At 36.2% G+C, this 27,543-nt stretch overlaps 1 protein-coding gene across 1 annotated transcript in view; it reads right to left on the minus strand.

The window, feature by feature from the left end:
• Window positions 1-27,543, minus strand: part of PACRG (parkin coregulated) — a 514,981-nt gene that overhangs the window by 225,302 nt on the left and 262,136 nt on the right. Inside the window, exon 3 of the mRNA XM_068551104.1 lies at window positions 8,543-8,714. Within this exon, the coding sequence (XP_068407205.1) occupies window positions 8,543-8,714 (172 nt within the window). The remainder of the gene's footprint in view (window positions 1-8,542; window positions 8,715-27,543) is intronic.

Here is a 27,543-nt window from a genome sequence, read left to right on the forward strand (position 1 = left end):
AGTAAATTCCCAAAAAAATGTAAATAGAGGAGAAGCCATATTCTCTTGCCACAGAGCAATAAATATAAATAAAATAACCATGAAGACAAAAATCTCTAAATATTTGTAAATTTTAATGTATTATTTTGTTCAAATGAATCATCAGAACTATAAATACAATCTATAATATAGTGACAAGGAGAAACATACGTATAAAAATAAATGGAATTAATTCAAAATTGCACACAGAAGCAAAGTCATAGCCTCACATGCTGTGATTACCAAAAGAGAAACAATAAAAATAAAAGTAATATGCTTTTAATGTAAAATGATACAAAAGCAAAACAAACCAAAAACTTAAGGAAAATAGATAAACCAACTGCCTTGAAGATGTGATATATATATACATGTGTGTATACACTATATATACACACAGTATATATATACACACACACACACAACGGAATATTACTCAGCCATAAAAAGAATAAAATTCTGCTATTTGCAACAACATGAATGGACCTAGATGGTATGCTTAGTGAAATAAGTCAGCAAAAGACACAGACTGTATGTTATCACTTATACGTGGAATCTAAAAAATAAAACAAAAGAATGAATGTAACAAAACAGAAACAGACTCATAGATATAGAGAACAAACTAGTGGCTACCAATGGGGAGAGTGAAGGGGGAGGGGCCAGATAGAGGTATTGGATTAAGAGGTACAAACTACTATGTATAAAATAAATAAGCTACAAGGATATAATGTACAGCATAAGGAATAGAACCAATCTTTTATAACAACTTGAAATGGAGTATAATCTATCAAAATATTGAATCACTATGTTGTACACCTGAAACTAACACAATATTGCAAATCAACTATACTTCAATAAAAAATTAAAAATTTATAAACCATAAAGTTGAATAGAAATAAGGTGGGACTTTTAAAAAATACTAAACATAAAGTACAGAAACCACTGGCTGACAATAAATTAGAGAGAAAATATAAATGCATAATATTATCCCCATTTTATAGATCAGGCAACAGTGTTACATGGAGTAAAGCAACTCGCCTCAGATCACGTGGCAACTAAACAGTGTAGCCAGGATTAGAAGGTGAGCAGTCTGATTCCATAGTCTATGCTCACTAGTACACTAGTACACTATCCTGTTGATCTATACACAGGATTGGGAAAGTCTTAAAATCTAGTAAAGAGGAAGGTAATTGTTACTGAATGAGGGAAGGAAGGATATAATGAGTCAGAAAGCAAAAAAGCAAATACACAAACACCCAAATCCTACAAATCTATAGTAAATATTCATGGAGAGATAAGAGAATGAGCATAATGTGTTCATAAAAGAAGGGAACAAAATACTATTTTAAAAGAACAACGAGATTAAAATAAAATTACGATAATTAACAAATTATTCAATCATATTTTTGGAAGATAATGTCAAGGAAATTTCCCAGGAAGTAGAACTAAGACAGAGTTGGATAATATGAGCAAAAGGATAAAGAAATTCGAGAAACAGCCCACAAGGTGCAATATATTAGTAGCAGGAATTACAGACAGAGAAGTAAGAGAAAATAGAGGGAGAACATTACTAAAGGAATAATACATGAAAAGTTTCTAGTGCTGGAAGACATATGTCTCTAAATTGAAATTTCCCAGGACAATGAATGAAAACACAGCCACATCAAAGCATATCAACATGAAATTTCATATTACCAGCGATAAAGAGAAGAACCAGAAAGCTTTCAGAGACTGAGGGAAACAAGCCACAGGCAAATGGCTGGAAACTCAAGTGGCATCAAGATTTTCTAAGCAATGTAAGAACCTGGGAGGCAGCAGAGACATGACCTCAAAATTCTGGATGAAAATGATTTTCAGTGGAGCCAAACTAATAAACAGTGTGATGGTAGAATTTTCAGATAAGCAAGGCCTGAAAAATATACCTTTCATATACTTACAAGAAACTACTGGAAGATGTGCACTTTAAAAATGAGGAAAATAGGACAAACGGCAAAGGAAAAAAAGAGGTCAAACGTGAAAGAGGAGTAAGGAGAAGTAGCAGAAAGGGGGAGGGTGCAAGGGGTATCTCCATGAACAGAAAGAAAATTGATGAGTTGTCTGATGCTCTGAACATCTGGAAAATAATATTCATTTGCTAGATCCTGAAATATTTGAAAAGAAATAGTAAGTATATACGAAACAAGCAAACAAAATGAGAGGCAATTTTCAATGCTAAGAAAAACAAGTTGCCTAAGAAAGAAATGCAATCATAGTAATGGTGTGATTTGCAGTGAACAGTATTTATGTCATCACAATAGTGTAACAACTGATTATTGATTTATCCAAAACTATGTAACTATATTGGAAGGGTGGAGTGGGAAAGAAGGCAAGTTTGGGTAAGAGAGCCAGATTCTTACCATTTCTCAGTGACTGGCAGCTCTCATCAGAACCCTACTGTTGGGAACAATCAGTGGGAACAACCTCTCAAAGAAGTTTCCACACCAAAGCTTTTTTCTTGTGATTAGTGATTATTTCTCCCATTTATTTGTGATCATCACAGATAATTTAGTTTTCCTTTTGTCATCTCATTCGTTGTTTTTTTTTTTTTTGCAATCTCCCTTGTCTTTTTTTTTTTAAAGTTGTTTCCTTAATGACAGTGTTTCAGTTCTCTTTCCCTAGTACTTCATCTGATATACCATCTATTTTAATCTATTAATGGTTACTTTTAAGGCCTAAAAACTGAACCTTACATTTCTCTAATTAGTCACATTATGAATGAAGCAGTGTCTTTGGTTTTATTACATGTAAGAGAAATGATCATTCATCTATTTTCCACCAGCTCATTCCCCACCTTGCTCTCATGCCCAGGATCTTGTGGGAGGGTCTGAGGAGTCCCAGTCTAATCTTGGCCTGGTCACCCTTGTCTTGACCTTGCAGCAGCAGCATTAACTGGGGGCTTCTTAGAAATGCAGCATCTCAGGTCACTTCATACCTACTGATGTGGAACCTACATTTTACTGGGGTCTGGAGATGATTTGTGTGCACAGTGAAGTTTTGGAATTGGTGCTTTAGACAGTAGGCTGTCCCCTTGGGTTGGTAAAGACTATATGTAGATTTTAGGCCCCAAGGTCAGGCAGTGGAGGAAGGACCAACATCTTATTGTCTCTCAATCAAGAGGTCTACTCTTCTTCTAGAGGCAAAAAATATCAGTATAGCAGCTGATTGTTGTTCTAAAACATGATGTCATGGTTTGCACAGCACAAAGGGTCATGACAATAACATCTTTATTGTGAACATTTTTATCAATATAAATTGATCCTCTTTACACACATAAAACTTCTTTTCATTAAATTCTACTTTTCTAAAATTGAAATAACTACACCTGCTTTCTTTTTCTTCATTTTCCCCAATATAGATTTTATTTTTTAAATGTTTAAGTATTATTTTGTTTTTATATATATAGAGAGAGTTTATATTCAGATTTTGTTTTTCACAAACCAATCTGAAAGTTAATTTTCATAGTTGATATATTTGATTTCACATTTTCACCTTATTTTGAGCTTTTGGCTCAGCACTTCCTTGCTGCCTATTCAATGTCATTCTTTTAATATATAGACTCTGTTTTAAATACTTTTATCTTCTCCATTGACTTTGAAGGTTTATACCCAATTTCTCTGAATTATTTTTGCCACATTACTGCAAAATGATTCTTTGACATTTCTTGCAGTTTTGAAACTCTTTTCCATCAACTATTTACACTTAACTCTAGATTTAGTAGCTCTTAATGCAACTTGCTTTTCAAACTATGACATTCTCATTTTTGGGTTCTTATCTTGGCTTTACTCTCTGAGAGTTGGAGCACATCCACAGTAACCCTTTGTACGAAGGGCAGGAGGGCATTATGCTCACTGAGTCCGTGAGTCTTTTCTTCTTCTTCTCCTTCTCCTCCTTCTCTTTCTTCTCCTCCTTCTCCTTCTTCTTTTTTTAAACCAATTTTCATTCAGTTTGTTACATCATGTCTTGCTACTCATATGACAGGGATGAAATGCACATAAGGTGATTCTCCTCCAATTCTCATTGCTGTCTGGAATTTACTCTTACGAAAAATGTCTTAGCCCCAGTTATTTTTATTTCTTGGTGTGTACCATTTTTTTCCCTGTCCAGATGTTTTTGCTTGTAATGAGCCTTTTCTACCTGCAAAACAAGGGATATTTTTCATCTCTGAAAATTTCTTTCAATTCCTTCTGCCATTATCATTTCTATTCCTGTTGCTTTGATGATTCCTCTTGGGAACCCCTATAACTTTTAGCTGCTGCTTTTGTCCTATGTTCTCCATTTTATAGTCCTTCCTCACCTTCTTTTTTATTCTTGTCTTTTCGGAGGGAGATTCTTAAGGTGGTGGTCTACATTTACAATTCCATGTTGTGCAGTTGATTGTTCTCTGTGCCTCTGGGGGGACATTAATCCTGCTCTGACATTTTTAGTTTCCCTCTTCTCAGTCAGCACTGGCTTATTTTCATGTGAGTCTGGTTTCCTCTTGTAAATTTCTGCTTCTGTTTCATAGAGGCTGTATCTTCCTGAATGCTGAGGATGTCAAACACATTTCTACAAGTTTCTTCTGGATCCTATGCAAAATGTTGTTGAGGTACAGTTTTCCTCTGACTATTCATGACATTTTCTTCCCTGTGTGTAGCAACTTGTTTTGAATGGCCCCGTGTGGCTGGGTTATTGTTATTGTTCTTGCTTTTATTGAGGAGACAGAGCTCTAAACCCAGAGTCTGCAGGTTGCTCTTGGCACCTCCTGTCTTCCTGGCTGCTATGGGAATCCCCTTCTGCTTTCCATAGGCAAAGCTTCCAGTGACTTCTTCCTGGGATTGCTCTGCTGGATTTTGATGGATTTTTGTTCTCCTCACTGGATGGAGTGGACAGAAGTCGAAAATCCACAGTTTGGATTGCTCAGAGGGTCCCTCTCACCTCATCCTCACCTACAACGTTTTGCTGTTGCTCTCAGCAATCAATGCTCCATTGCCAATGCTGACTACTTTATACTGGGATTTTTTTGTAGTTTCTGACCCAGAATAACTCAAGAAGGTGGAAATAAGAAAGTGGGAGAGGAAGAGGAGGACCTGTAGTGATGCCATAAAGCAACAGAAATGGAACAATGTGTTAAATGTGCACTGTTCCCATTATTACTCGATGACCCCACTTGGGGTCTTGAGCCAAGGAGAGAAGCAGAAAGTAAAGTGTCTTCTTATCTCTTTTTATGTTAGAAATCGTAGAGCCACTGAATGTGTCCATTTCTCATTCCAGTATTATCAACCTTTCATTTAGTTGAAACAAACCCCAGATTCCAGAAATAAATAGGCAGGTAATCCCATTCACAACTCCACAGGGAGTTTATATGTTTTGCTTTGCCTTCAGAGATATTAATTATCGATGAACTAGAATTCAAGAAAAGATGTTAAAGAACTGCTAGCTGGTGATGGTGAGGTTAACTTTTGCCCCTGGAATGAGCCAAAATTTTACTAATAGTACCTTTTGAAAATAAGGTACACACAGCTGTTATATGTTATGCCAATTATGTGTATCAGCCTGCTTCTGTATCAACTAGCTCCATTCCAGAATTCCACCTGAAAAATGTAGTTTATGCATGTAATACTTTTCACACTGTGCTGGAACCATGCATTATCTTGCATAGTTAGTCACTATTCTTTGCTGAGTAAAGTTTGGCTTTCAGTGATGTAGACAGAGTGAGAAGAAGCAAGCTGAGTTAGATTCAGGATCAGTATATAATAGCAGAAGCCCAGGAAGGCAAACTAGGATATCTACCAAGAGAAACTTTCATTGCTTCTGGAACCGTAAATGATCAAATTCATACATAGTTACTATTCCCTGACAGATCATGTTTACTGAGTTCTTAATGTTTTCACTCATCAGCAAATGAACTCTAGGATGTGCCCTTAGAACACATCACTTCTCTCTTAACTCATTTAAGTATCTTCAAAATACTTAAATCAAATAAAATTGAAACTCAATCCACCTTGGCCTACAATACTCTAATTTGGATTGTTTTAATTATAAGTGGTATAATCAAAACATTTCTTAGAAATTCTCTTTCTGCCCTTCAGTGTTTTCAGTGGGGCTATGAGGGAGAGACTCCTGAGAAGGCAGGGATCCCAACATGAACAGTTTATTGTAAAGAAAAGAACAGACTTCCGGTATTGCTGCTGTTCTGGTGGGTGCAGGAGAAAAGGATAATGTACTCTCCAGATAGTTCCTGGGGAGAATGTTCTGGGCTTTTTTGTTTATCGATAAAACTTGTGCATCATCTTTAGAAAGTGTAGCATTTTTACTAGAATTTAACATATTCAAAAATTATGACTTGTTAGAAAGAATAAATCACATTTGGAAAAGGTTTTAATATAACTCAGTATTATATATCCTTCGTGAAGGCCTTTAAAGATTAGCCCTTCACTCAGCTGATGCATGAGGGGAAAGGAACATTGGTTTTTAATAAAGTCGCTTTTGAAGAGTCGTTCTTCTTTCCACATTGCTTTTCACAGCAGGTATCGCTGTCCTCTTGTTTGGTTTCACTTTCTATGTCTTGGTGGAAATTGGAAGCGGTCAGTTACATATCTCTTATAGAAATCTCAAAGACATGAGAGCAAATTTTAAAGTTGACTCAATTTATACAGTGACGGAAGAACTGCCAAAAATCTAGAACTCTAATGACACTTAATTCGAATCAATAAAATAGTGACCACGGATCAGATTAAGTAATCCAGACTGTGGGAAATGACCCAACGTTGAACTATTTTGTTCTTGTTTTGGCCAAACCATATGGCAAGACTACCTCTGAGACAGTGAGGATGGGGTTCCCCTGTATCCTAGGAGACTAGGCAGGTGTACCGTCAATCATCCTGGGCAGCGGTCCATCCTGGAGGTGGGAGTGAGTGGAACTCGGGGTGGGGAAGCAGGGACCTGCTCATTCCTCTGAAGCCATGGGGCGTTTAGGCCCAGAGCCAGTGGGTAAAATGCCTGGGGCAGCTCTGGCTGGGAAAGGGTGGGATTTCCTCTGCCCATGACCTGCTGAGGCACCAACCTCTGCTTTCAATCAGCAGCAGTGACAAAAGCTGAAGCAGCAGCAACAGTGCAGGTCGGCAACTCTGGTGCAGGCAGAGTCTGGGGGCTTGAGGGGATTGCAGAGGGGGCCAGTCCTGGCCATTTGGACTTGAGAAGAGGCCAGCACCCCCTCCTGGAATCTCGTCCCTGTAGGGTGGCTCTATTTCAAGGGCTGTCAGTAGGATGGCAGCAAGGTGAGGAGACTGGATTGGAAGTGGCTAAGGGTCTTGTCTGGGGGCCATGAGATGCCATCGCACTGGACAATGAACATCTCAGAAACACTTTTATTTTATTTCTTTTAAACTTTTTAATATGGGAATTTTCAAATACATATACAAAAGTAGAGAGAATGATGAACCCACATACCCATCACCCAACTTTAACAGTTATCAACATTTTGCCATTCATCTTCATCTGTCCTTCACCTCAATTCTTTCTCTCTCGGAATTATTTATTTATTTATTTTTGTTAGTTTCTGCTTTATAACAAAGTGAATAAGCTATACATATACATATATCCCCATATCTCCTCCCTCTTGCGTCTCCCTCCCCCCCTCCCTATCCCACCCCTCTAGGTGGTCACAAAGCACCGAGCTGATCTCCCTGTGCTATGCGGCTGCTTCCCACTAGCTATCTATTTTACATTTGGTAGTGTATATATGTCCATGCCACTCTCTCACTTCGTCCCAGCTTACCCTTTCCCCACCCCGTGTCCTCAAGTCCATTCTCTAGTAGGTCTGCGTCTTTATTCCCGTCCTGCCCCTAGGTTCTTCAGAACTATTTTTGTTTGTTTGTTTGTTTTTTAGGTTCCATATATATGTGTTAGCGTACAGTGTTTGTTTTTCTCGGAAACACTTTTAAAGGGGTGCTCTCAGCCAACTAGTCTGTAGGGACTCAGGCCAGAATAAATTGGTCACAAAAAGGAAGCACAATCTCATGTTATAGACAAACAGATAAAGCCAGTGAGAGGATTACTCGAGAGACCCCCCCCCCCAGATAATCTACTGTAGACAAAAAAGTTCAAGTATTTAATAACATTGATCTTTTCTCCATTCCAGATTCTTTTCTTAAAATTATGAATTCTGCTGCATAAAAGATACTAAATATAATTGTGTTTGTATTGTATATTATACACTTTACTTCTGAATGTACAAATTAATGTTAATGCTTATGTCTTTACTATGAAACATTTTAAGTTAGTGTAAACCCCATACAATTTAGTTTATTTATGTCGCTAAGCTGCACTGCAGTATCAATGATGGGATATATTAGGAGATTTGGGATGTTTGGCCCCATAAGTCAATTTATAAAAATTATTGCAAAACCTGGGGATAGCTCCAGTCTGTTGTGTTTTATTGCTTAATTAGCAAATTGTCAAAAAGTGGCACCATATAAACTGAGTGATGCTTTTTTACCTGTTCACTTACTTTTTATCGGGATAATGAGCTGTGGAATGACAGGAAGAATCTTGTTCCCCCCGTGTTCCAGCATGTCGTGGATTCCTTGCCGAGCAAAAAATTCATAGGGAAATGTCATTTCACAGAGCCCATCAAAAAACAGAGGCAGATAATGATGGTAATCCAGCTTCTCAATTTCTACCTGAAAGAAGAGAGAAAAAATGCTATGTGAAAACAAAAATGAGGCAAAGTATGGCTGGGCCAACTGTGAAGATGTCACTACCTTAGGAGAAGCAAGTTCTTCAGAACTTCAGGAAGATTTTATTAGCCAACTCATGTAACAACCTGAAGTATGTTGTCACATCTTTAATCTAGTAGTAATGAGGTTAAAATCATTGACCTTTAAATATTAACAGATTAAAATCATTAATAATCTACATTGGGACCATTTTAGTATTTTTTTGGAGGGTTCTTAGGTTAATTTTTTACCATTTGGCACAAAGGCAATACTGAAAAGGGATTCAAAAAGTCCATGGTATGTATGCTGAAAATAATAATATATATATATAAAAGAATAAAATGGGAAAGAAACAGTTGAAAGGAGATTAACATCTGAATTTCTAGCAAAAATCTAATAGGTATTGGACATTAATATATTCTTGTGATATATGTCTCTTCAGGACCTGGCAAATATGAGAGTAAGGGGTAAAATATGATTCCATGGATGTCTCCTGGAGCCTGTATGTCAGGTAGAATGTTGATGCCATCAAGAAAAAATGGGGAAGACACACACTGAGCTGAACCTAAACAGACCATTGACCCCTCAGAATTAAAATATCCCAAACTCTCCTCTGCTTCTTCTGGGACCAGAGATATACCACTTTTCCTCTGCTTCTTCTGGGACCAGAGATATATCACTTTTCCACTTCTATATACTTCACTCTCAATAATGCTTGCATGACCTCTTGTCCAGATCTTTGCAATAGTATCAAGCACCGAAAGGAATAGGAACAAATTTTCCAGAACACAGAAAAGAGATGGCACTTTGGCAGCTGTTCACATGTAGATTTGCTCTAGCCTGGGTCCTCTACTATCTAGAGTATCCATGACCTGACTTTCTACCTGCAAGGTGACAGGAGTGACGGTGACATCATGGATGGAAAGAGGCCAACAGACAGACTGTGGATATAACACACCTACAGAGCAAAGGATGCAGTGTTCCCAGTAAGAGGTGCAAATTTCCCTGATTTTCATGTCCTTATGAAGGTACCCAGCTTCCAATTATCACGTTATAATTAAGTGAGGAGCCCACCAAGGCCTCAGAGAAACCTTTTTACATTAGGAGGTTTTCATACCCTCCAGTTGTCTCCCAGCATTCTGGAGTTTCTAGCCATGTGCCTGCCTGGGCCTGGGTGTGAGTAACTGATAACAACCCAACCACATTTCTGAGTGCTTACTATAAGTCCGGGTGAATCAAATGTCCTACAGTTCCCCAAGCAGGTGGTCTGTCTCCAGACTGCTCATGAACTACCCAGCCAACTAAGGAAGTAAGCACTCAGATTCAAATATTCATGCCCTTTTGGAAGTGGAGCTTGGAAAATGAATCCTAAATGGAGGTATATACAGATATGTTTTACGTTATATTCCTTAGACAGTTGTAAAAGTTGCTTTATTCATAGTAAAAGTTTATGAAGTATATATTTAATACCAACCTTCTCAAGGATTGTTGTGTATTTGAGAACATTTTAGAACATTATTTTGCACAATTAAAAAAATATCCGACATCATTCAGCTCCAAAAGTATTATACAATGTTGTTACCTATAATTTTACCTTGTAACTTAACTTCATAATAAAAGTGTCAGCTGTACTATATTTTGATTTGTACTTTTGATATTTTGCTAAATTGTTAAGCCCATTGTCACAGTTTTACATATGTCTCTTATAAAGTAGAAAATCATTAAATTTTGTACTTTAATATGATCTAAGACTTTGTATTTTAATATATTAAGCATTCACATTTATGGCTATGTCTAGTTAACTTCTGTCATCTTATTTTTTGGGTCCCTGAATTTCATTTTTCATTTACTTTTTCCTTTCAACTTTGTATTTTTGTTATGTGGATTGCTTTATTTACATTTTTGTGTCTGATGATTTGAAAGATAAAACAGCCTGTTTAAATATTTTATTGGGGCTATCTCACAGCATTCTCATATATATTAAAACATATTTATCTTAGAGAAGTAAGTTAAAAATCTCCTACTAAGATTACTGACATGCCAATTTTTCCTTAGAATTTTGTTGGGTTTTTTTTTTTTTTTTTTTTTTTTGGTATGATTTGGGGCAACAATTCCAACATCAACAACAGCAACAATAAAAATGCCATGTTTATGATACCAAACACTATTGTAAATACTTATGTGTATTAGTTCACTTAATCCTCATAACAGTTCTAAGAGGTAGGTATTACTGACATCCCAATTTTCAATATAAGGAAACTGAGGCACAGAGAGGTTTAATAACTTGCCTAAGGTTTGCAGCTAGTTAGTGCTAGAGCTGGGATCCAAACCCAAGCAGTCGGGCTGCAGGACATGATACTACTTATCAGGCTATGTTGTGAGGCATGTCAAGGTTCAGCATTATTGTAATCTCCTTGTGAACTGGTCCCTTTATCCTCCTGTCTTTATCCTCTTTATCATTATTAATGCAGTTTGTCTTAGTCTAATCTAATACTAGCATTGCTATCACTGGTTTGTCTACTTTATCTTTTTCTATACTTTTACTTTCTTCCTTCCTCTGACATTATGTTTAAGAATATCTTTTCTAGGTGGAGCGCCAGAAGCAAAGCCATGAGAAGGTTGGAGGGAGCGGGTACCCCTTCCGCGGGCCATGTCTGGTTGTCACACTCCAGAGGGAGACTGTTGCTTACTGCAGTGCTGTGTGCAGGACAAGGAACATCCAAGATACCTGATCCCAGAGCTTTGCAAACGGTTTTACCATTTGGGCTGGGTCACTGGGACTGGAGGAGGAATTAGCTTGAAGCGTGGCCGTGTGGCTGACAGGGTCTTGGTGCTCCAGCCAGGTCTCAGGCCTGAGCCTCTGAGGTGGGAGAGCCGAGTTCAGGACATTGGACCACCAGAGACCTCCGGGCCACATGTAATATCAATAGGTGAGAGTTCTCCCAGAGACCTCCGTCTCAATGATAAGACCCAGCTCCACCCAAAGGCCAGCAGGCTCCAGTGCTGGAAGCCCCATGCCAAACAACTAGCAAGACAGGAACACAACCTGACCCATTAGCAGTGACGCTGCCTAAAATCATACTAAGTTCACAGACACCCCAAAACACCAATGGATGCCCTGCCCACCGGAAAGACAAGATCCAGTCCCACCCACCAGAACACAGGCACCAGTCCCCTCCACCAGGAAGCCTACACAAGCCACTGAACCAACCTTACCCAATGGAGGTAGACACCAAAACCAATGAGAACTATGAACCTGCAGCCCGCGAAAAGGAGACCCCAAACACAGTAAGTTAAGCAAAATGGGAAGACAGAGAAATACGCAGCAGATGAAGGAGCAATGTAAAAACCCACCACACCAAACAAATGAAAAGGAAATAGGCAGTCTACCTGAAAAACAATTCAGAGTAATGATAGTAAAGATGATCCAAACTCTTAGAAATAGAATGGAGAAAATTCAAGAAGCATTTAACAAGGATGTAGTAGAACTAAAGAGCAAACAAACAATGATGAACAACACAATAAATGAAATTTAAAATTCTATAGAAGGAATCAATAGCAGAATAACTGACACAGAAGAACAGATAAGTGACCTGGAAGATAAAATAGTGGAAATAACTACTGCAGAGCAGAATAATGAAAAGAATTGAGGACAGTCTCAGAGACCTCTGGGACAACATTAAACACACAAACATTCGAATTATAGAGGCCCCAGACGAAGACGAGATGAAAAAAGGGTCTGAGAAAATATTTGAAGAGATTATAGTTGAAAACTTCCCTAACATGGGAAAGGAAATAGTTAATCAAGTCCAGGAAGCGCAGAGAGTCCCATACAGGATAAAACCAAGGAGAAACACGCCAAGACACATATTAATCAAACTATCAAAAATTAAATACAAAGAAAAAATATTAAAAGCAGTAAGGGAAAAGCAACAAATAACATACAAGGAAATCTCCATAAGGTTAACAGCTGATCTTTCAGCAGAAACTCTGCAAGCTAGAAGGGAGTGGCAGGACATATTTAAAGTGATGAAAGGGAAAAACCTACAACCAAGATTCCTCTACCCAGCAAAGATCTGATTCAGATTCAACAGAGAAATTAAAACCTTTACAGACGAGCAAAACCTAAGAGAATTCAGCACCACCAAACCGCTTTACAACAAATGCTAAAGGAACTTCTCTAGGCAGGAAACACAAGAGAAGGAAAACACCTACAATAACAAACCCAAAACAATTAAGAAAATGGTAATAGGAACATACATATCGATAACTACCTTTAATGTAAATGGATTAAATGCTCCAACCAAATGACACAGACTGGCTGAATGGACCCATATATATATGCCGTCTACAAGAGACCCACTTCAGACCTAGGGACACATACAGCTTGAAAGTAAGAGGATGGAAAAAGATATTCCATGTAAATGGAAATCAAAAGAAAGCTGGAGTAGCAATTCTCATGTCAGACAAAATAGACTTTAAAATAAAGACTATTACAAGAGACAAAGAAGGACACTACATAATGATCAAGGGATCAATCCAAGAAGAAGATATAACAATTGTAAATATTTATGCACCCAACATAGGAGCACCTCAATACATAAGGCAAATGCTAACACCCATAAAAGGGGAAATCGACAGTAACACAATCATAGTAGGGGACTTTAACACCCCACTTTCACCAATGGACAGATCATCCAAAATGAAAATAAATAAGGAAACACAAGCTTTAAATGACACATTAGACCAGATGGACCTAATTGGTATTTATAGGATATTCCATCCAAAAACCACAGAATACACTTCCTTCTCAAGTGCTCATGGAACATTCTCCAGGATAGATCATATCTTGGGTCACAAGTCAAGTAAATTTAAGAAAATTGAAATCGTATCACGTATCTCTTCTGACCACAATGCTATGAGACTACATATCAATTACAAGAAAAAACTGTAAAAAATACAAACACATGGAGGCTAAAAAATACACTACTAAATAACCAAGAAATCACTGAAGAAATCAAAGAGGAAATGAAAAAATACCTAGAAAGAAATGACAATGAAAACTCAACTACACAAAACCTATGGGATGCAGCAAAAGCAGTTCTAAGAGGGAAGTTTATATCAATAAAATCCTACCTCAAGAAACAAGAAAAATCTCAAATAAACAACCTAACCTTATACCTAAAGCAATTAGAGAAAGAAGAACAAAAAAACCCCAAAGTTAGAGGAAGGAAAGAAATCATAAAGATCAGATCAGAAGTAAATGAAAAAGAAATGAAGGAAATAATAGCCAAGATCAACAAAACTAAAAGCTGGTTCTTTGAGAAGATAAACTAAATTGATAGACCACTAGCCAGACTCATCAAGAAAAAAAGGGAGAAGACTCAAATCAACAGAATTAGAAATGAAAAAGGGGAAGTAACAACTGTCACTGCAGAAATACAAAGGATTGTGAGACATTACTACAAGCAACTATACACCAATAAAATGGACAACGTGGAAGAAATGGACCAATTCTTAAAAAAGCACAACCTTCCAAGACTGAACCAGGAAGAAATAGAAAATATGAACAGACCAATCACAAGCATAGAAATTGAAACTGTGATTAAAAATCTTCCAACAAACAAAAGCCCAGGACCAGATGGCTTCTCAGGCGAATTCTATCAAACATTTAGAGAAGAGCTAACACCTACCTTCTCAAACTCTTCCAAAATATAGCAGAGGGAGGAACACTCCCAAACTCATTTTATGAGGCTACCATCACCCTGATACCAAAACCAGACAAAGATGTCACAATAAAAGAAAACTACAAACCAATATCACAGATGAACATAGATGCAAAAATCCTCAACAAAATGCTAGCAAACAGAATCCAACAGTACATTAAAAGGATCATACACCATGATCAAGTGGGGTTTATCTCAGGAATGCAAGGATTCTTCAATATGTGCAAATCAATCAATGTGATACACCGTATTAACAGACTAAAGGATAAAAACCATATGATCACCTCAAGAGATGCAGAAAAAGCTTCCAACAAAATTCAACACCGATTTATGATACAAACTCTCCAGAAAGGAGGCATAGAGGGAACTTACCTCAACATAATAAAGGCCATATATTACAAACCCACAGGCAACATCATTCTCAATGGTGAAAAACTGAAACCATTTCCTCTAAAATCAGGAGCAAGACATGGATGCCCATCTCACCACTATTATTCAACATAGTTTTGGAAGTTTTAGCCACAGGAATCAGAGAAGAAAAAGAAATAAAAGGGAATCCAAATCAGAAAAGAAGAAGTAAAATTGTCACTGTTTGCAGATGACATGATACTATACATAGAGAATCCTAAAGATGCTACCAGAAAACTACTAGAGCTAATCAATGAATTTGGTAAAGTAGCAGGATACAAAATTAATGCACAGAAATCTCTTGCATTCCTATACACTAATGATGAAAAACCTGAAAGAGAAATTAAGGAAACACTCCCATTTACCACTGCAACAAAAAGAATAAAATACCTAGGAATAAACCTACCTAAGGAGACAAAAGACCTGTATGCAGAAAACTGTAAGACACTGATGAAAAAATTTAAGATGATACAAACAGATGGAGAGATATACCATGTTCTTGGATTGGAAGAATCAACATTGTGAAAATGACTATACTACCCAAAGCAATCTACAGATTCAATGCAATCCCTATCAAACTACCAATGGCATTTTTCACAGAACTAGAACAAAAAATTTCACAGTTTGTATGGAAACACAAAAGACCCCTAATAGCCAAAGCAATTTTGAGAAAGAAAAACGGAGCTGGAGGAATCAGGCTCCCGGACTTCAGACTATACAACAAAGCTACAGTAATCAAGACAGTATGGTACTGGCACAAAAACAGAAATATAGATCAATGGAACAGGATGGAAAGCCCAGAGATAAACCCACGCACATATGGTCACCTTATCTTTGATAAAGGAGGCAAGAATATACAGTGGGGAAAAGATAGCCCTTCAATAAGTGGTGCTGGGACAACTGGACAGCTACTTGTAAAAGAACGAAATTAGAACACTCCCTAGCACCCTACACAAAAATAAACTAAAAATGGATTAAAAACCTAAATGTAAGGCCAGACACCATAAAACTCTTAGAGGAAAACACAGGCAGAACACTCTATGACATAAATCACAGCAAGATCCTTTTTGACCCACCTCCTAGAGAAATGGAAATAAAAACAAAAATAAACAAATGGGACCTAATGAAACTTAAAAGCTTTTGCACAGCAAAGGAAACCATAAACAAGACGAAAAGACAACTCTCAGAATGGGGGAAAATATTTGCAAACGAAGCAACTGACAAAGGATTAATCTCCAAAATTTACAAGCAGCTCATGCAGCTCAATTTAAAAAAAACGAACAACAGAATTCAAAAATGTGCCAAAAACCTCAATAGACATTTCTCCAAAGAAGATATACAGATTGCCAACAAACACATGAAAGAATGCTCAACATCATTAATCATTAGAAAAATGCAAATCAAAACTACAGTGAGATATCATCTCACACCGGTCAGAATGGCCATCATCAAAAAATCTAGAAACAATAAATTCTGGAGAGGTTGTGGAGAAAAGGGAACCCTCTTGCACTGTTGGTGGGAATGTAAATTGATACAGCCACTATGGAGAACAGTATGGAGGTTCCTTATAAAACTAAAAATAGAACTACCATATGACCCAGCAATCCCACTACTGGACATATACCCTGAGAAAACCATAATTCAAAAAGAGTCATGTACCAAAATGTTCATTGAAGCTCTATTTACAATAGCCAGGACATGGAAGCAACCTAAGTGTCCATCGACAGATGAATGGATAAAGAAGATGTGGCACACACATACAATGGAATATTGCTCAGCCATAAAAAGAAACGAAATTGAGTTATTTGTAGTGAGGTGGATGGACCTAGAGTCTGTCATACAGAGTGAAGTAAGTCAGAAAGAGAAAAACAAATACCGTATGCTAACACATATATATGGAATCTAAAAAAAAAAAAAACAAATCGTTTTGATGAACCTAGGGGCAGGACAGCAATAAAGACACAGATGTAGAGAATGGACTTGAGGACATGGGGAGAGGGAAGAGTAAACTGGGATGAAGTGAGAGAGTATCATTGACATATATACACTACCAAATGTAAAAGAGATAGCTAGTGGGAAGCAGCAGCATAGCACAGGGAGATCAGCTCGGTGCTTTGTGACCACCTAGAGGGGTGGGATAGGGAGGGTGGGAAGGAGACGCAAGAGGGATGAGATATGGGGATATATGTATACATATAGCTTATTCACTTTGTTATACAGCAGAAACTAACACAGCAATGTAAAGCAATTATACTCAAAGATGTTTAAAAAAATAAAAGAATATCTTTTCTAAGTAGCTTATAGTTGGATTTGTCTTTTCCTCTCGCATTTTGTAATATGTCTTCAAACAACAAATATCAAGCATACATATGATTCTTAATATCAAAAGTTTTGAAAAAGAAAGAAAAGCAATGGGAACAAGGATAAAGGAAAAGAAAAAAAGAGGGAGCATTTGAAAGACAGTAAAATTGAATGAAAGACTGAGTGAAAGAGACTGAGGAAGAAAAAGATTTTCTCTGTGTCTTTAACTCCTCCTAGCTCACTGACCACAGCAGTTCTTTCATACCAGAAATTCTTGTAAGTTCTTCTTCTGACCTGCTTATCAATTATTTGGCATGTCTACTTCACTCAGATCTATTGTCTTAATAGAATAACAACTTGCCAGTATAGTTTGAGGTCAAAAACTTCTTTAAACACTGTAGACATTTCTCTACTTGCCACAGGGTGACTTTTTTGTACATAACTCTTTTCTGTTTCCATATCTTCTAAGGTTTCCTCTTTATTATTTTAATATTGTTTCAGTTGATGGATTTGGCTAGGGCTTGGGAAACATTCTCACATTCCATTTACAATCAGGAGCTTTGTCTGTATTTGTTTTGTTTTGTTTTGTTTTGTTTTTAATGATATATCTGACATGATATATCTGACTTCTCAATGTATTTTTCTTCTTATCTGAAGATCTCCTCCTAGCTACCACACCATTTTCACATTGTTTTCCACAATAAAGGTATCAGTGCTTCTTTACTCCCATCTCTCTTCAACCTGGGAGGCCCTGGTGGGACATTAGAGAGGAGCCACAGCAGGTCGGGACCCAAGCATATAGAGAAAGGAAATAGGAAGGAAAAAATAGAAACAGGTAGATTAATTAAGAGACTGTTGCAGTAATCCAGGTAAAGAAAGTTGGTGGCTTAGGGTAAGCTGGTAGTAAGCAAAATGGTGGAAAAGTGAATGAAATAAGGACTTGTTTGGAGATAGAATCTATCAAACTGCTGATGGATTGAATGCAGAATTTGAAGGAAGGAAATCAAGGATGAACTCCAGTGATGAGGGTGTGGTGGTCAAGAAGCCCAGTGAAAACAGTTTCACAAGGTCAATTACGTCATGTTAATGAGAGCTGAAAAGGAACCAAAGGATTGAACAAAACGAAGGTCACTGGGAACGTGGGTCGTTCCCTTCACTGCACCTGTCCTTCTGCAGCATTGTTCCCTGGAGACACTGGTGCCTTTTGTTCCCCAGACAGCAGTGCATCACTCATTCCTCCTTAGAGACTTTCTTTGAATGCACTCCTCCCTTTCTCTCCGGACCTCTCAGTTGCTGGCAACTCCTTTCATCTAGATTTCAGTTCAGTGAGGCCCTCTTACTGCTGCCTACTGCCCTGTTTGATTTCTTTGTGGTCCTTATCATTTATTCATTGCAGTTTCTTAAGTTCTGTTGTTCAGGGAGCTTGTCATTGCCTAGAGGGTGTTTGGCACATAATAGGTGAACACTCAATAAGCATGTGTTTGAAGTTTAATTCTGACCTTTTGAATCTGTCCGCCGAGTTAACTCTGAGAAGCATACTCAGCTAAGGAACAATGGCCAGATGATCAATGGCCATATCTAGAGCTGAGGGCAAGGACCATGGCAGAGTGCACGGAGGGCTGGTGCTGAATGCTGACCCTGTAGCATGAAGAAGCATGTACATTTCTATAAACTTAGGTATCCTACAAATAAAATGCCATGTTTTCTCTATTAAGATTGCAGTAATTATTCAAATTTCAGGAATTTTGTGAGTATTTTAACAGACAATCAGGATGGGCTTCTTGGTGCTTCTATTTACCCTCATTTCACTAGAAATCATTTAGTGTTTAATTTGCTATTCTGTTTACCTTTAAAACTTTAGAAGGAAAAGTTTCTGTTTTTCGTAGTATCATCAAAACAAACATATTAATGTACATCTATAATTAATATATTGGAATAATACAAGATCGTCTTTCTAAAGTATCTAGATGTTGAGAATAATTCAAGATTAAAAACAAAATTTAAACTAGAGATAAATTAGGAGATCCCTTATTTATCTTTGTGTGTGTATTTGTCAGATGGTGACTACTATCCCTTACAGGTCTTCTAAATTGCTGGCTTCATTTATTCATTTAAACTTACAAAAGATAATTTTTACTGTTTATTTAGCAATAAACATTTTTCAGTTATGTAAATTATTTTTCTTCTAAGATAATTTCTTAGTAACAAATATTATACTTTATATTTCTTTACTATTACTGTAAAAATAGCAGGTTTCAAACTTTTATAAAATTTGGGGATCTTTCTTCAAAGTTTATGCAAGAATTCCAGAATTAAAAGAAAACTGTATGAAGTGAGACAAAGAACAAGGGCTGTTTTAAACATATCAGAGAAAATTTCATGGTAAAATGCTGATTGATGACAGCTTGGATATTAACTCCAGAAACATCAAGCATTTTACTCACAGAATCTCTCTCTTTTAAATTTATGTTTTATAACTTTTTAAAGATCACATAGTACCTACAAGTTGATCTTTAAATCTTACAGTGACCTTTGGCCAAAAGCAATACAATTCTAACTTCACCTGTCCTATCAGATATGCCTTTTTATCCCCATAACAAATGTGCCAGGTAGTAACGCTGCACTAAGAGGTCAGAAGAACAATGAGGTTATGATTTTCATTAAAAAAACTCAAATCGGAAACTTACTCTTACACTTTCCATATCCTTGCTTCAATTAGCAAATGGAATGTCATTTACAATATCTGTTATTACGAGTCCTGCAGTAATAACCAAGAAGCTTGCTTAGAATCACAAAAATCTGAAAAAGTGTACTTATCTATTAACATACTATGACCTCATTTAGCCTTATTATGACATTTCTAAAATAAAGTTTTAACTTACTCTTTTCAATCCTTAAGGCAGCTGTTGAACTATTGCAAGAGGTCTTACAAGTTATATAGGCATTAAGCATGTTTGCAGATGATATATATATAACATTTCAAACATAGATGCACTTTTCTTTTTCAAATGTGTGGATGTGTTTGTGATGAGTAACTGAAAATAATTTATGTCATTTTACATTCTCTCAATGATACCGAATATATAACTAATATCCTATAATAGTACATGATGCAAAAAGTAAGACTTTTTAACATGAAAAATGTTCTTTGGTGTCAAAAAGGAGATTTCTTGCGGGATGGCAGACAAGGATAATGTGGTTCCTTAAACTGCTATAAAGTCTAATAAACATCAAAATGTGTTAAATTCAAAGTTGAGGTCAGGAAATCCTCAGATGCTAGAGATAAAGACAAAAACAAGAGTCACAGAGGTGATGCCGCATGACCCTAGGTTGTATCAGACACAGACCAGATCAGAAGACTGGAAATGAGCTTTTAAAGTCTCAGGAGTTCAGGAAAACAGGGTGCTTGGGAAGAAAAGGGGGTTAAGCTGAAACTCCTGCACCCAACAGGACCCTTGAAGGGTTGTCCCACTTGTGAAAAGAGGACCAGAAACTCTCTTCCCATGAGTTTGTGGAAATAGAAAGAGAGCTTAATGTTTGACAAAGCTCTTGATGGGAAAAACTTCATCTGAGAAACAGAAACCCAAAGGAATTAAGGAATTAATCAAGGAAGTCAAGGAATTAAGAAAAAAAAATTGTTTTCTGACCACTGAAAGGAAACTTCTGGGACCCAGATAAAAGCAAATACAAAAATGTTAATACTTGCATAACAGAAAATATATAGTATCATTAACCTTAAAATCCAATAGTTGTTTGGAGAATAGATTGGCCGCAAATGAAAAGAGAAGAGGGGTCTGGATCACAGAACTTAGGGACCAACACAGAGTCAGCACAGGGAGATAAGGCAATGGAAAAGATGCAGATAAGTCCCAACCTAAGATGCTCCCACACTTGACTCATGGGAGTTCCAGAGAGGACAGAGTATGGAGAAAGGAGGATTTGGAGAAATAATGGTTGAGACTCTTTCAAAATTGAATAAAGATGTGAATTTTCAGATTGAAGATGCATATCTAGATACCTTTTTGATAGAAAAACTATAAAACTCCAAAGTCAAGGAAAAGATTTAAAAGCAACTAGAAACAAAAGGCAGATTACATATAAAGGATCAAAATTAGACTGAAATTACATTTCTCATTAATAAAATAGAGGCCAGAAGACAGGGTAAGAATCTTTCAGTGTGCTGAAAGAACAGTAATTGTTAATCTTCAATACAATACTCAGCTAAATCACCATTCAAAAATAAAGACAAATTAAATGTATTTGACCAAGACACAAGACTGAGAGGTTTTTTGTTTGTTTGTTTGTTTGTTTTAGCCCAAGGATCATCATCCTAACCAAAGGATAAAATTTACTAAAAAGTGGAATGAACACAGGACAAAGAAGTGAGACCGAAGAGATAATAGTATACAAATTGTCAAACAAATTGATAAGACTAAATAAGCATTGACTATAAAAAATGTAAAAATTATTAATGACAGTGACTTAAAAGTGAATCTGTAGATACTAGGAAGGAAAAGTACAGAAGATGAGAGAAAAGTGAATTGAGTCAAAGTAAGGTCCTTGTATTGATAGGGATGAGGATAAAATTATTAACTTTAGACTTAATTAAGCATATTAAATTGCAAAGATACACACTGAAAGAATAGAAGTAAAATTAACTTTCAAGAGCATAGAATGTAGTAGAGGGAATAAATAAAGCTCTAGCAACCTTACAGAAGGCTGACTAAACATCCCACCCGCCTCCAGCAGAAAACAGAGAGAGAAGAAAATACATAGGATGAATCCAAATATATAAGTAATCATAGTAAGTGTAAATGGATTAAATTCTCTTGTTAAAAGATTCTCAAAAGAGGGAAAATATACTTTAGTTATAAATCTGTTTATAAGAGGCACATTCAAAATATAATGTCAGAGAAAGATGGAAAATAAAGGTATGGTAAAAAATGATAATAAGTGTGATGTAGGATAAATTCCTGGAAGAGAAATTGCTTTCTCAAAGGGGGGATATATATATATCCCTGATATATATATATATATATATATATATATATATATATATATATGCAGTATATATGTATTTGCAATTTTGATAGATATTGCCAAGTGGTGTTTCACAGGGATGATACTAAATTATATTCCCATCAGCAAAATATGGACGTACCTGTTCCTTCATTGCCTATCCAAAGAGAATGCTAACAAAGTTTGATATTTGACAGTATTATAGGTAAAATGGTATTTCCCTGTTATTTAACTTGTATTTCTCTTACCGTGAGAATAATCACATTTTAAAGATATTTTTGAAAGTCATTTTTATATCCTTTTCTGTGAATTGTATTTTCATATCCTTTGCTTTTTTTTTTTTTTTTTTTTTTTTTTTTTTACTGTGGTATTGACCTCTTTTTTTAGGAGCTCTTTTATATTATGAGGATTCATCTTTTGTGTGTGATAGGAGTCTCAATTTTTTCTTTTGTCATGCAGATTTTTTGTTTTAGAATTTATTAGTTTTTTATGGATTCTGAAGTTTGAGTCATCATTAGAAAATTTTCCTCCATTTTGTAGCAGAAAGAATAGAAACAATTAGAAAAGACAATTTATAATTGTTTACTCTAGTACTTTTACGATTTCTTTTCTTTACATTTAAATCATTAATCCATTTGTAACTTTTCTTGGTGTAGGTGTGAAGCATGCTTCCAATCGCAACTTTTTTCCAAATGGCTACCCAGTTGTTCCAATGTATTTATTTAATAGTCTTCTACTGGTTAGAAGTTTCACTTTATCAGAAAGCCCTATTTCTTGACTTTCTATTCTATTACATTGGCCTTTCTCATTCATGAACCAGTACTATTTTAACTATCACAACTGTTTAATAGATTTTAATATCTTGTAGGCTAGTCCCCCTATTATTACCTTTTCTATTCTGTTCTATTATCATAATTTGTTTACTTTTCAATATGAAATTTAGGCATAAATTTTAGACATAACGTTTACTTAATGGATCTATATAAAAACTTGCATTCAATAATTAGATAAAACACATTCTTTACAAGCATACATGAGAGAGTTTAGAAAACTAAATGAATGCTAAGCCACAAAGTAAGTCACAAGAAATTCCAAAATACCTTTGTTATATGTAAAATTTTTTGAAGAAAATTAAATAAAATAACAAATCATTAGCTAAAAGATAGCCAAACTTTAACCTCCATACATTTGGAAACTTAAAAACATTTTAAATTACTCATAGATCAAAGAGAAAATCCTTATAGAAATAACAACGTGTTAAGAATTGAATCACAGTGAAATCACTTAACCTGAAAGAATAGAAAAATGCCCATTTATACAGACTCTTTTGAGAATAAAGAGGAAAACCACACAGCTCACTATGTGAGGCCAGCATAACCTTGCCACTAAAATCAGATAACTACAGTCCAATCTCACCAAATCAAAATAAAATAACCGGCAAATTGAATTCAATAGCATGTTAAAAATTATGGCCAAATTGGCTGTATTGCAGAAATATCAGAATATTTCAACATCATGTTTAAATTTTTAAAGGATGAAAAATTAGATCATCTCAATAGATGCAGATAAAGCATTTGATAAAATCATTCATTAAAAAATGAAAATGCTAAGGAAAAACCTACAGCAAATATCATACTTTATGGTGAAACTTCAGGAACATTCCCATTATGGAAAAATCCATAGAAATCCATAGAAAAGAGACAAGAAGATTGTTATCATCGTTTCTATTCAACATTGTATTGGAGGTTCTAGCTAATGGAGAAAATAAGATACATACAAAGATTGGGGGGAAAAAAACTCTTGTTATTTGAGGATGTTATGGCTATATAGTATACCGAGAGAATCTATAAGCAAGTTTAATTAGTAAGAGAGTTCAGAAAAATTGCTGCATAAAAGATCAACACACTAAAAATAGTAGCATCCCTATATGCCATTAAAAATTATTTAGAAAATATATATTTTTTAATGTCCACAGTAGTAAGAAATGAAGCAAACAAACCCTTTAAGGTAGCTAGTAATAAAACTAACAGTCAATATGCAAGATTATTGACAAGTATAAATGGAAAGCAAGAACAGTCTACTATGAACAGATGAATATATTGACTATAATCATGGATGGGCAGACTGAAACTTATAAACTTGGTGATTTTGTCCAAATTAATTTACAAATTCAACTTAAACTCAAGGCAGCTTCTTCATTCTTAAGGAGAGAAGCGAAAGATTTGAGAGGCTCAGTGACCTGTTGGGACCACTTTCCAAGCAGTGACAGAGTGAGAATCCAAACCCAGTGTTTCTTTCCATTGACCTGTTCACCTTTTATTCACTATCTTGATGGCTTGCTGTTTTACTACAAATACTGAAGGCTTTGTCTAGCTGGAAGATATTAATTACTGAGTAACAAATCTGGACTTGGGAATGGAGAATCAAATTATTTTATGGAATAACCTTATTTCAAGTTTCTGTCAGAAGTGCTAACAAGACAGCTAAAGGTCAGTTGTAAGCAGATCTCGAATTTATGCACACTTAACCTTTATTACTCAGGAATTGTGTGTTCCTAACTGCAGCAGTCAATGAGTGATGCTCTCAAGTGTCATAAATAAAAAAGAAATAATTCCCAGTTAAAGGAATCTCCTAAAACTTTTAAAATAGCTTTTTTTTTACATCGGGAAGATGGATGAAAAGGAGCAAAATATGTATTAAAATACATCTTTGAAGTTTCTCTTTCATTTACCACATTTCTGTATAATGCTAAAACTAGTATAATTTTGTCAGGGGTAGAGAGGGAATAATTACATTTTGGGATAACTGATGTTCATAAAATAGAAGAGCAAGAAATATATGATAGGCCTAGAAAGTTCTAGCACTGTTTTAGGAATTGAGACAGAGTTAGAAACAGATAATTTGTGGCTTTTATCATTGGTGTCAATTGCAAAGCATGGCATTATTTTACAAAAACTCTCTATGAATTAGATAATTTACTGTGAACTTCAATACACTCAACCAAATAAGTAGAATTAAAGAGGTTTGGAAAGGATTGATTTAGGTGAAGTTAATGCCGTGAAGCAATTTTAAGAAGAAATTACTGTGGTAGCACTATTCGCTGTCTCTTACTTACATCAGCATATAATTTTGCTATGTATATATTTTGCAGGGATTAGCTACAAATTTATTAAAGTTCTTTATTCTCAGGAGTTCTTATATTTCTCAAATTTTACCCCCCCCCCAAAAAAAAGCAAAAAACATGTTCAATCACTGAACTAGTTATAGTGTTGTGTTGAATGTTGGAGTGATGGAGTTAGTGAATAGGAAAAGAAAATCAAAGTGTGTTCAGAGAAATATGATTTATTTCCTTATTTCCTTGGATTCATATTTTACTATTAACAGTTTGTTGAAAAAGTAAATTAATGACACACTCCCTTTATGGAGAGCAGTCTGAGATTGGAATCAGGCAGATCTGTGTTCAAATCCAGCACTCATATGTAGTGAGTTCTATCACTTTCAAACTGTGACTAGTAGAAAGTTACTGACCTTCTCTGGGGCTTAGTTCACCATTTATAAAAAGATACCTAATTCCCAGGTTTAGCATAAGGATTATATGAGATACTATGTGCTAAATGATGTTCATTCCCTCTATTCTTTGCCAAGAATATAATACCAAAAGTTAGGTGATATTTCAAGGTAGTACATGAGTAAACACCAAATGAGGGGTACAGACCAAGAGGATATAGGAAGAGGCCCTAGTTTAGAGAAAGAGAGATAGTTATGGGTTGCAGTGAATAGGTACAGTTTCACTGGGGAGGGAAACCTTGTTAAGTCGTGCAGTATGAGAAGAGATCCGCATTCTGGACATACAACAGGCTACAAGTTCAGTTTAGGATGTAGACTATGAGACCTCTGGGTGGACATGGCTCAGTACCAGTGGCTTCAGAGTCATTTCACAGAGATCATGGTCTCGTAAGAGTGTGAAGCGAGAAGATCTTCAAGAGAACCTGTGAGGACTGTCCTCAGTGAGAACAGAAGAGGCAGGGGACTTGGTCAGGGAGCTAAGAGAATCATGCAGAACAACCAGGGCTCATGAGCTTTGCATTAAGGAAAAATACGGCTTGAATGCTTTACTAACCCATCACAGTGGAAACAAACGATAATTATTTTATTGGAAATATGAAAACTGACAAAGTTTATGAAATAAGGTACATAAATTGTGAAACACAAGTCATGGTACTGATTGTTTCATGGCAATATAAAAAATGTTTCTCAATGAGAGGACTATTTACAAAGGAACTTGAACCATCTCATGGAGACCTATTATCACCATGTAGAAAGACTATGTTTCTCTATCTCAAATACTCATGCTAGGCCTGTGCGTGGCGTGGCAGACATTCTGGTCTGTGAATCCATTCTCTATTCTGTGCAACACTCGGGGCAGGAGGGGAGTCATGAGCAGAGGAGGATACCTGGGAAGAACCTATAGTTAAAAACATCTCCACAGATTTATCAACGTTTTATTTCATTTCTTATTAGAAAAAAAATACCCTTAGGTATGCTTCAGTTTACAGGCTGTTTATATTTTGAGGTAAAACTAAAATTAGAACATCTAATTGCTCTTCTCCAAGTACTGAAAGAATGGGACTGTGTACTTGGGTAGAGTGAAAAGAAAGGAGAGGTAATTTTGGTGCACGGAGCCAACGGGAAAGGTTTCAGGGGAGATGCCACCAAACTACTAAAAAGAACTTCAGTTTGCCTGATCACGTTTTGGCGTTTGTAAGGCAAGCTGTTAACGTAAACTGTGCGTTCTCACTAGGGAGGGAGGCAGGATGGAGGAGTAACGGCATGTGACTCTGCAGTGGAGTCACGGCTCCTCCGTGACTAGCAGATGACCCCTCCCAAACTACTCCATCTCCTCACGTCTCAGTTTCCTCATCTGTCAAGTAGGACAATAATAGTACCTGCCTCCCAGGGAATGTTGTGAGCCAATCCATATAAAAAGCTGAGAACAGTGCCTGGGTGGTAGAAGGGATCAATAGATGGACGCTATGAAACAAAGGAGCCCTCTGTTGTTTTCATTATTGAGTTACTTCTTTATCAACTGCAATTGTCAGTCTAGTTCCTCTATATTGACTACATTCTTTAAATTTTGCTCTGTTCCTTTGTAGAGGAAAAAAAATCTTCTGGGTATACCAACATTTTCTTAAACTATTCTGGTCCTGCTGTCATTTTGTTTAAAGTGACTGAAGAACCGAAGTCATTTGTGAAGGACACAGAACACTGAGCCCAGAGAGCTCACAGGTTAAAGCGGGGTGCATATCAACGGCTGCCAGTGATTCAGGGGACTTTCAAGT

This window comes from Eschrichtius robustus, chromosome 9 (genome assembly GCF_028021215.1).
Source record: "Eschrichtius robustus isolate mEscRob2 chromosome 9, mEscRob2.pri, whole genome shotgun sequence".
NCBI lineage: Eukaryota > Metazoa > Chordata > Mammalia > Artiodactyla > Eschrichtiidae > Eschrichtius > Eschrichtius robustus.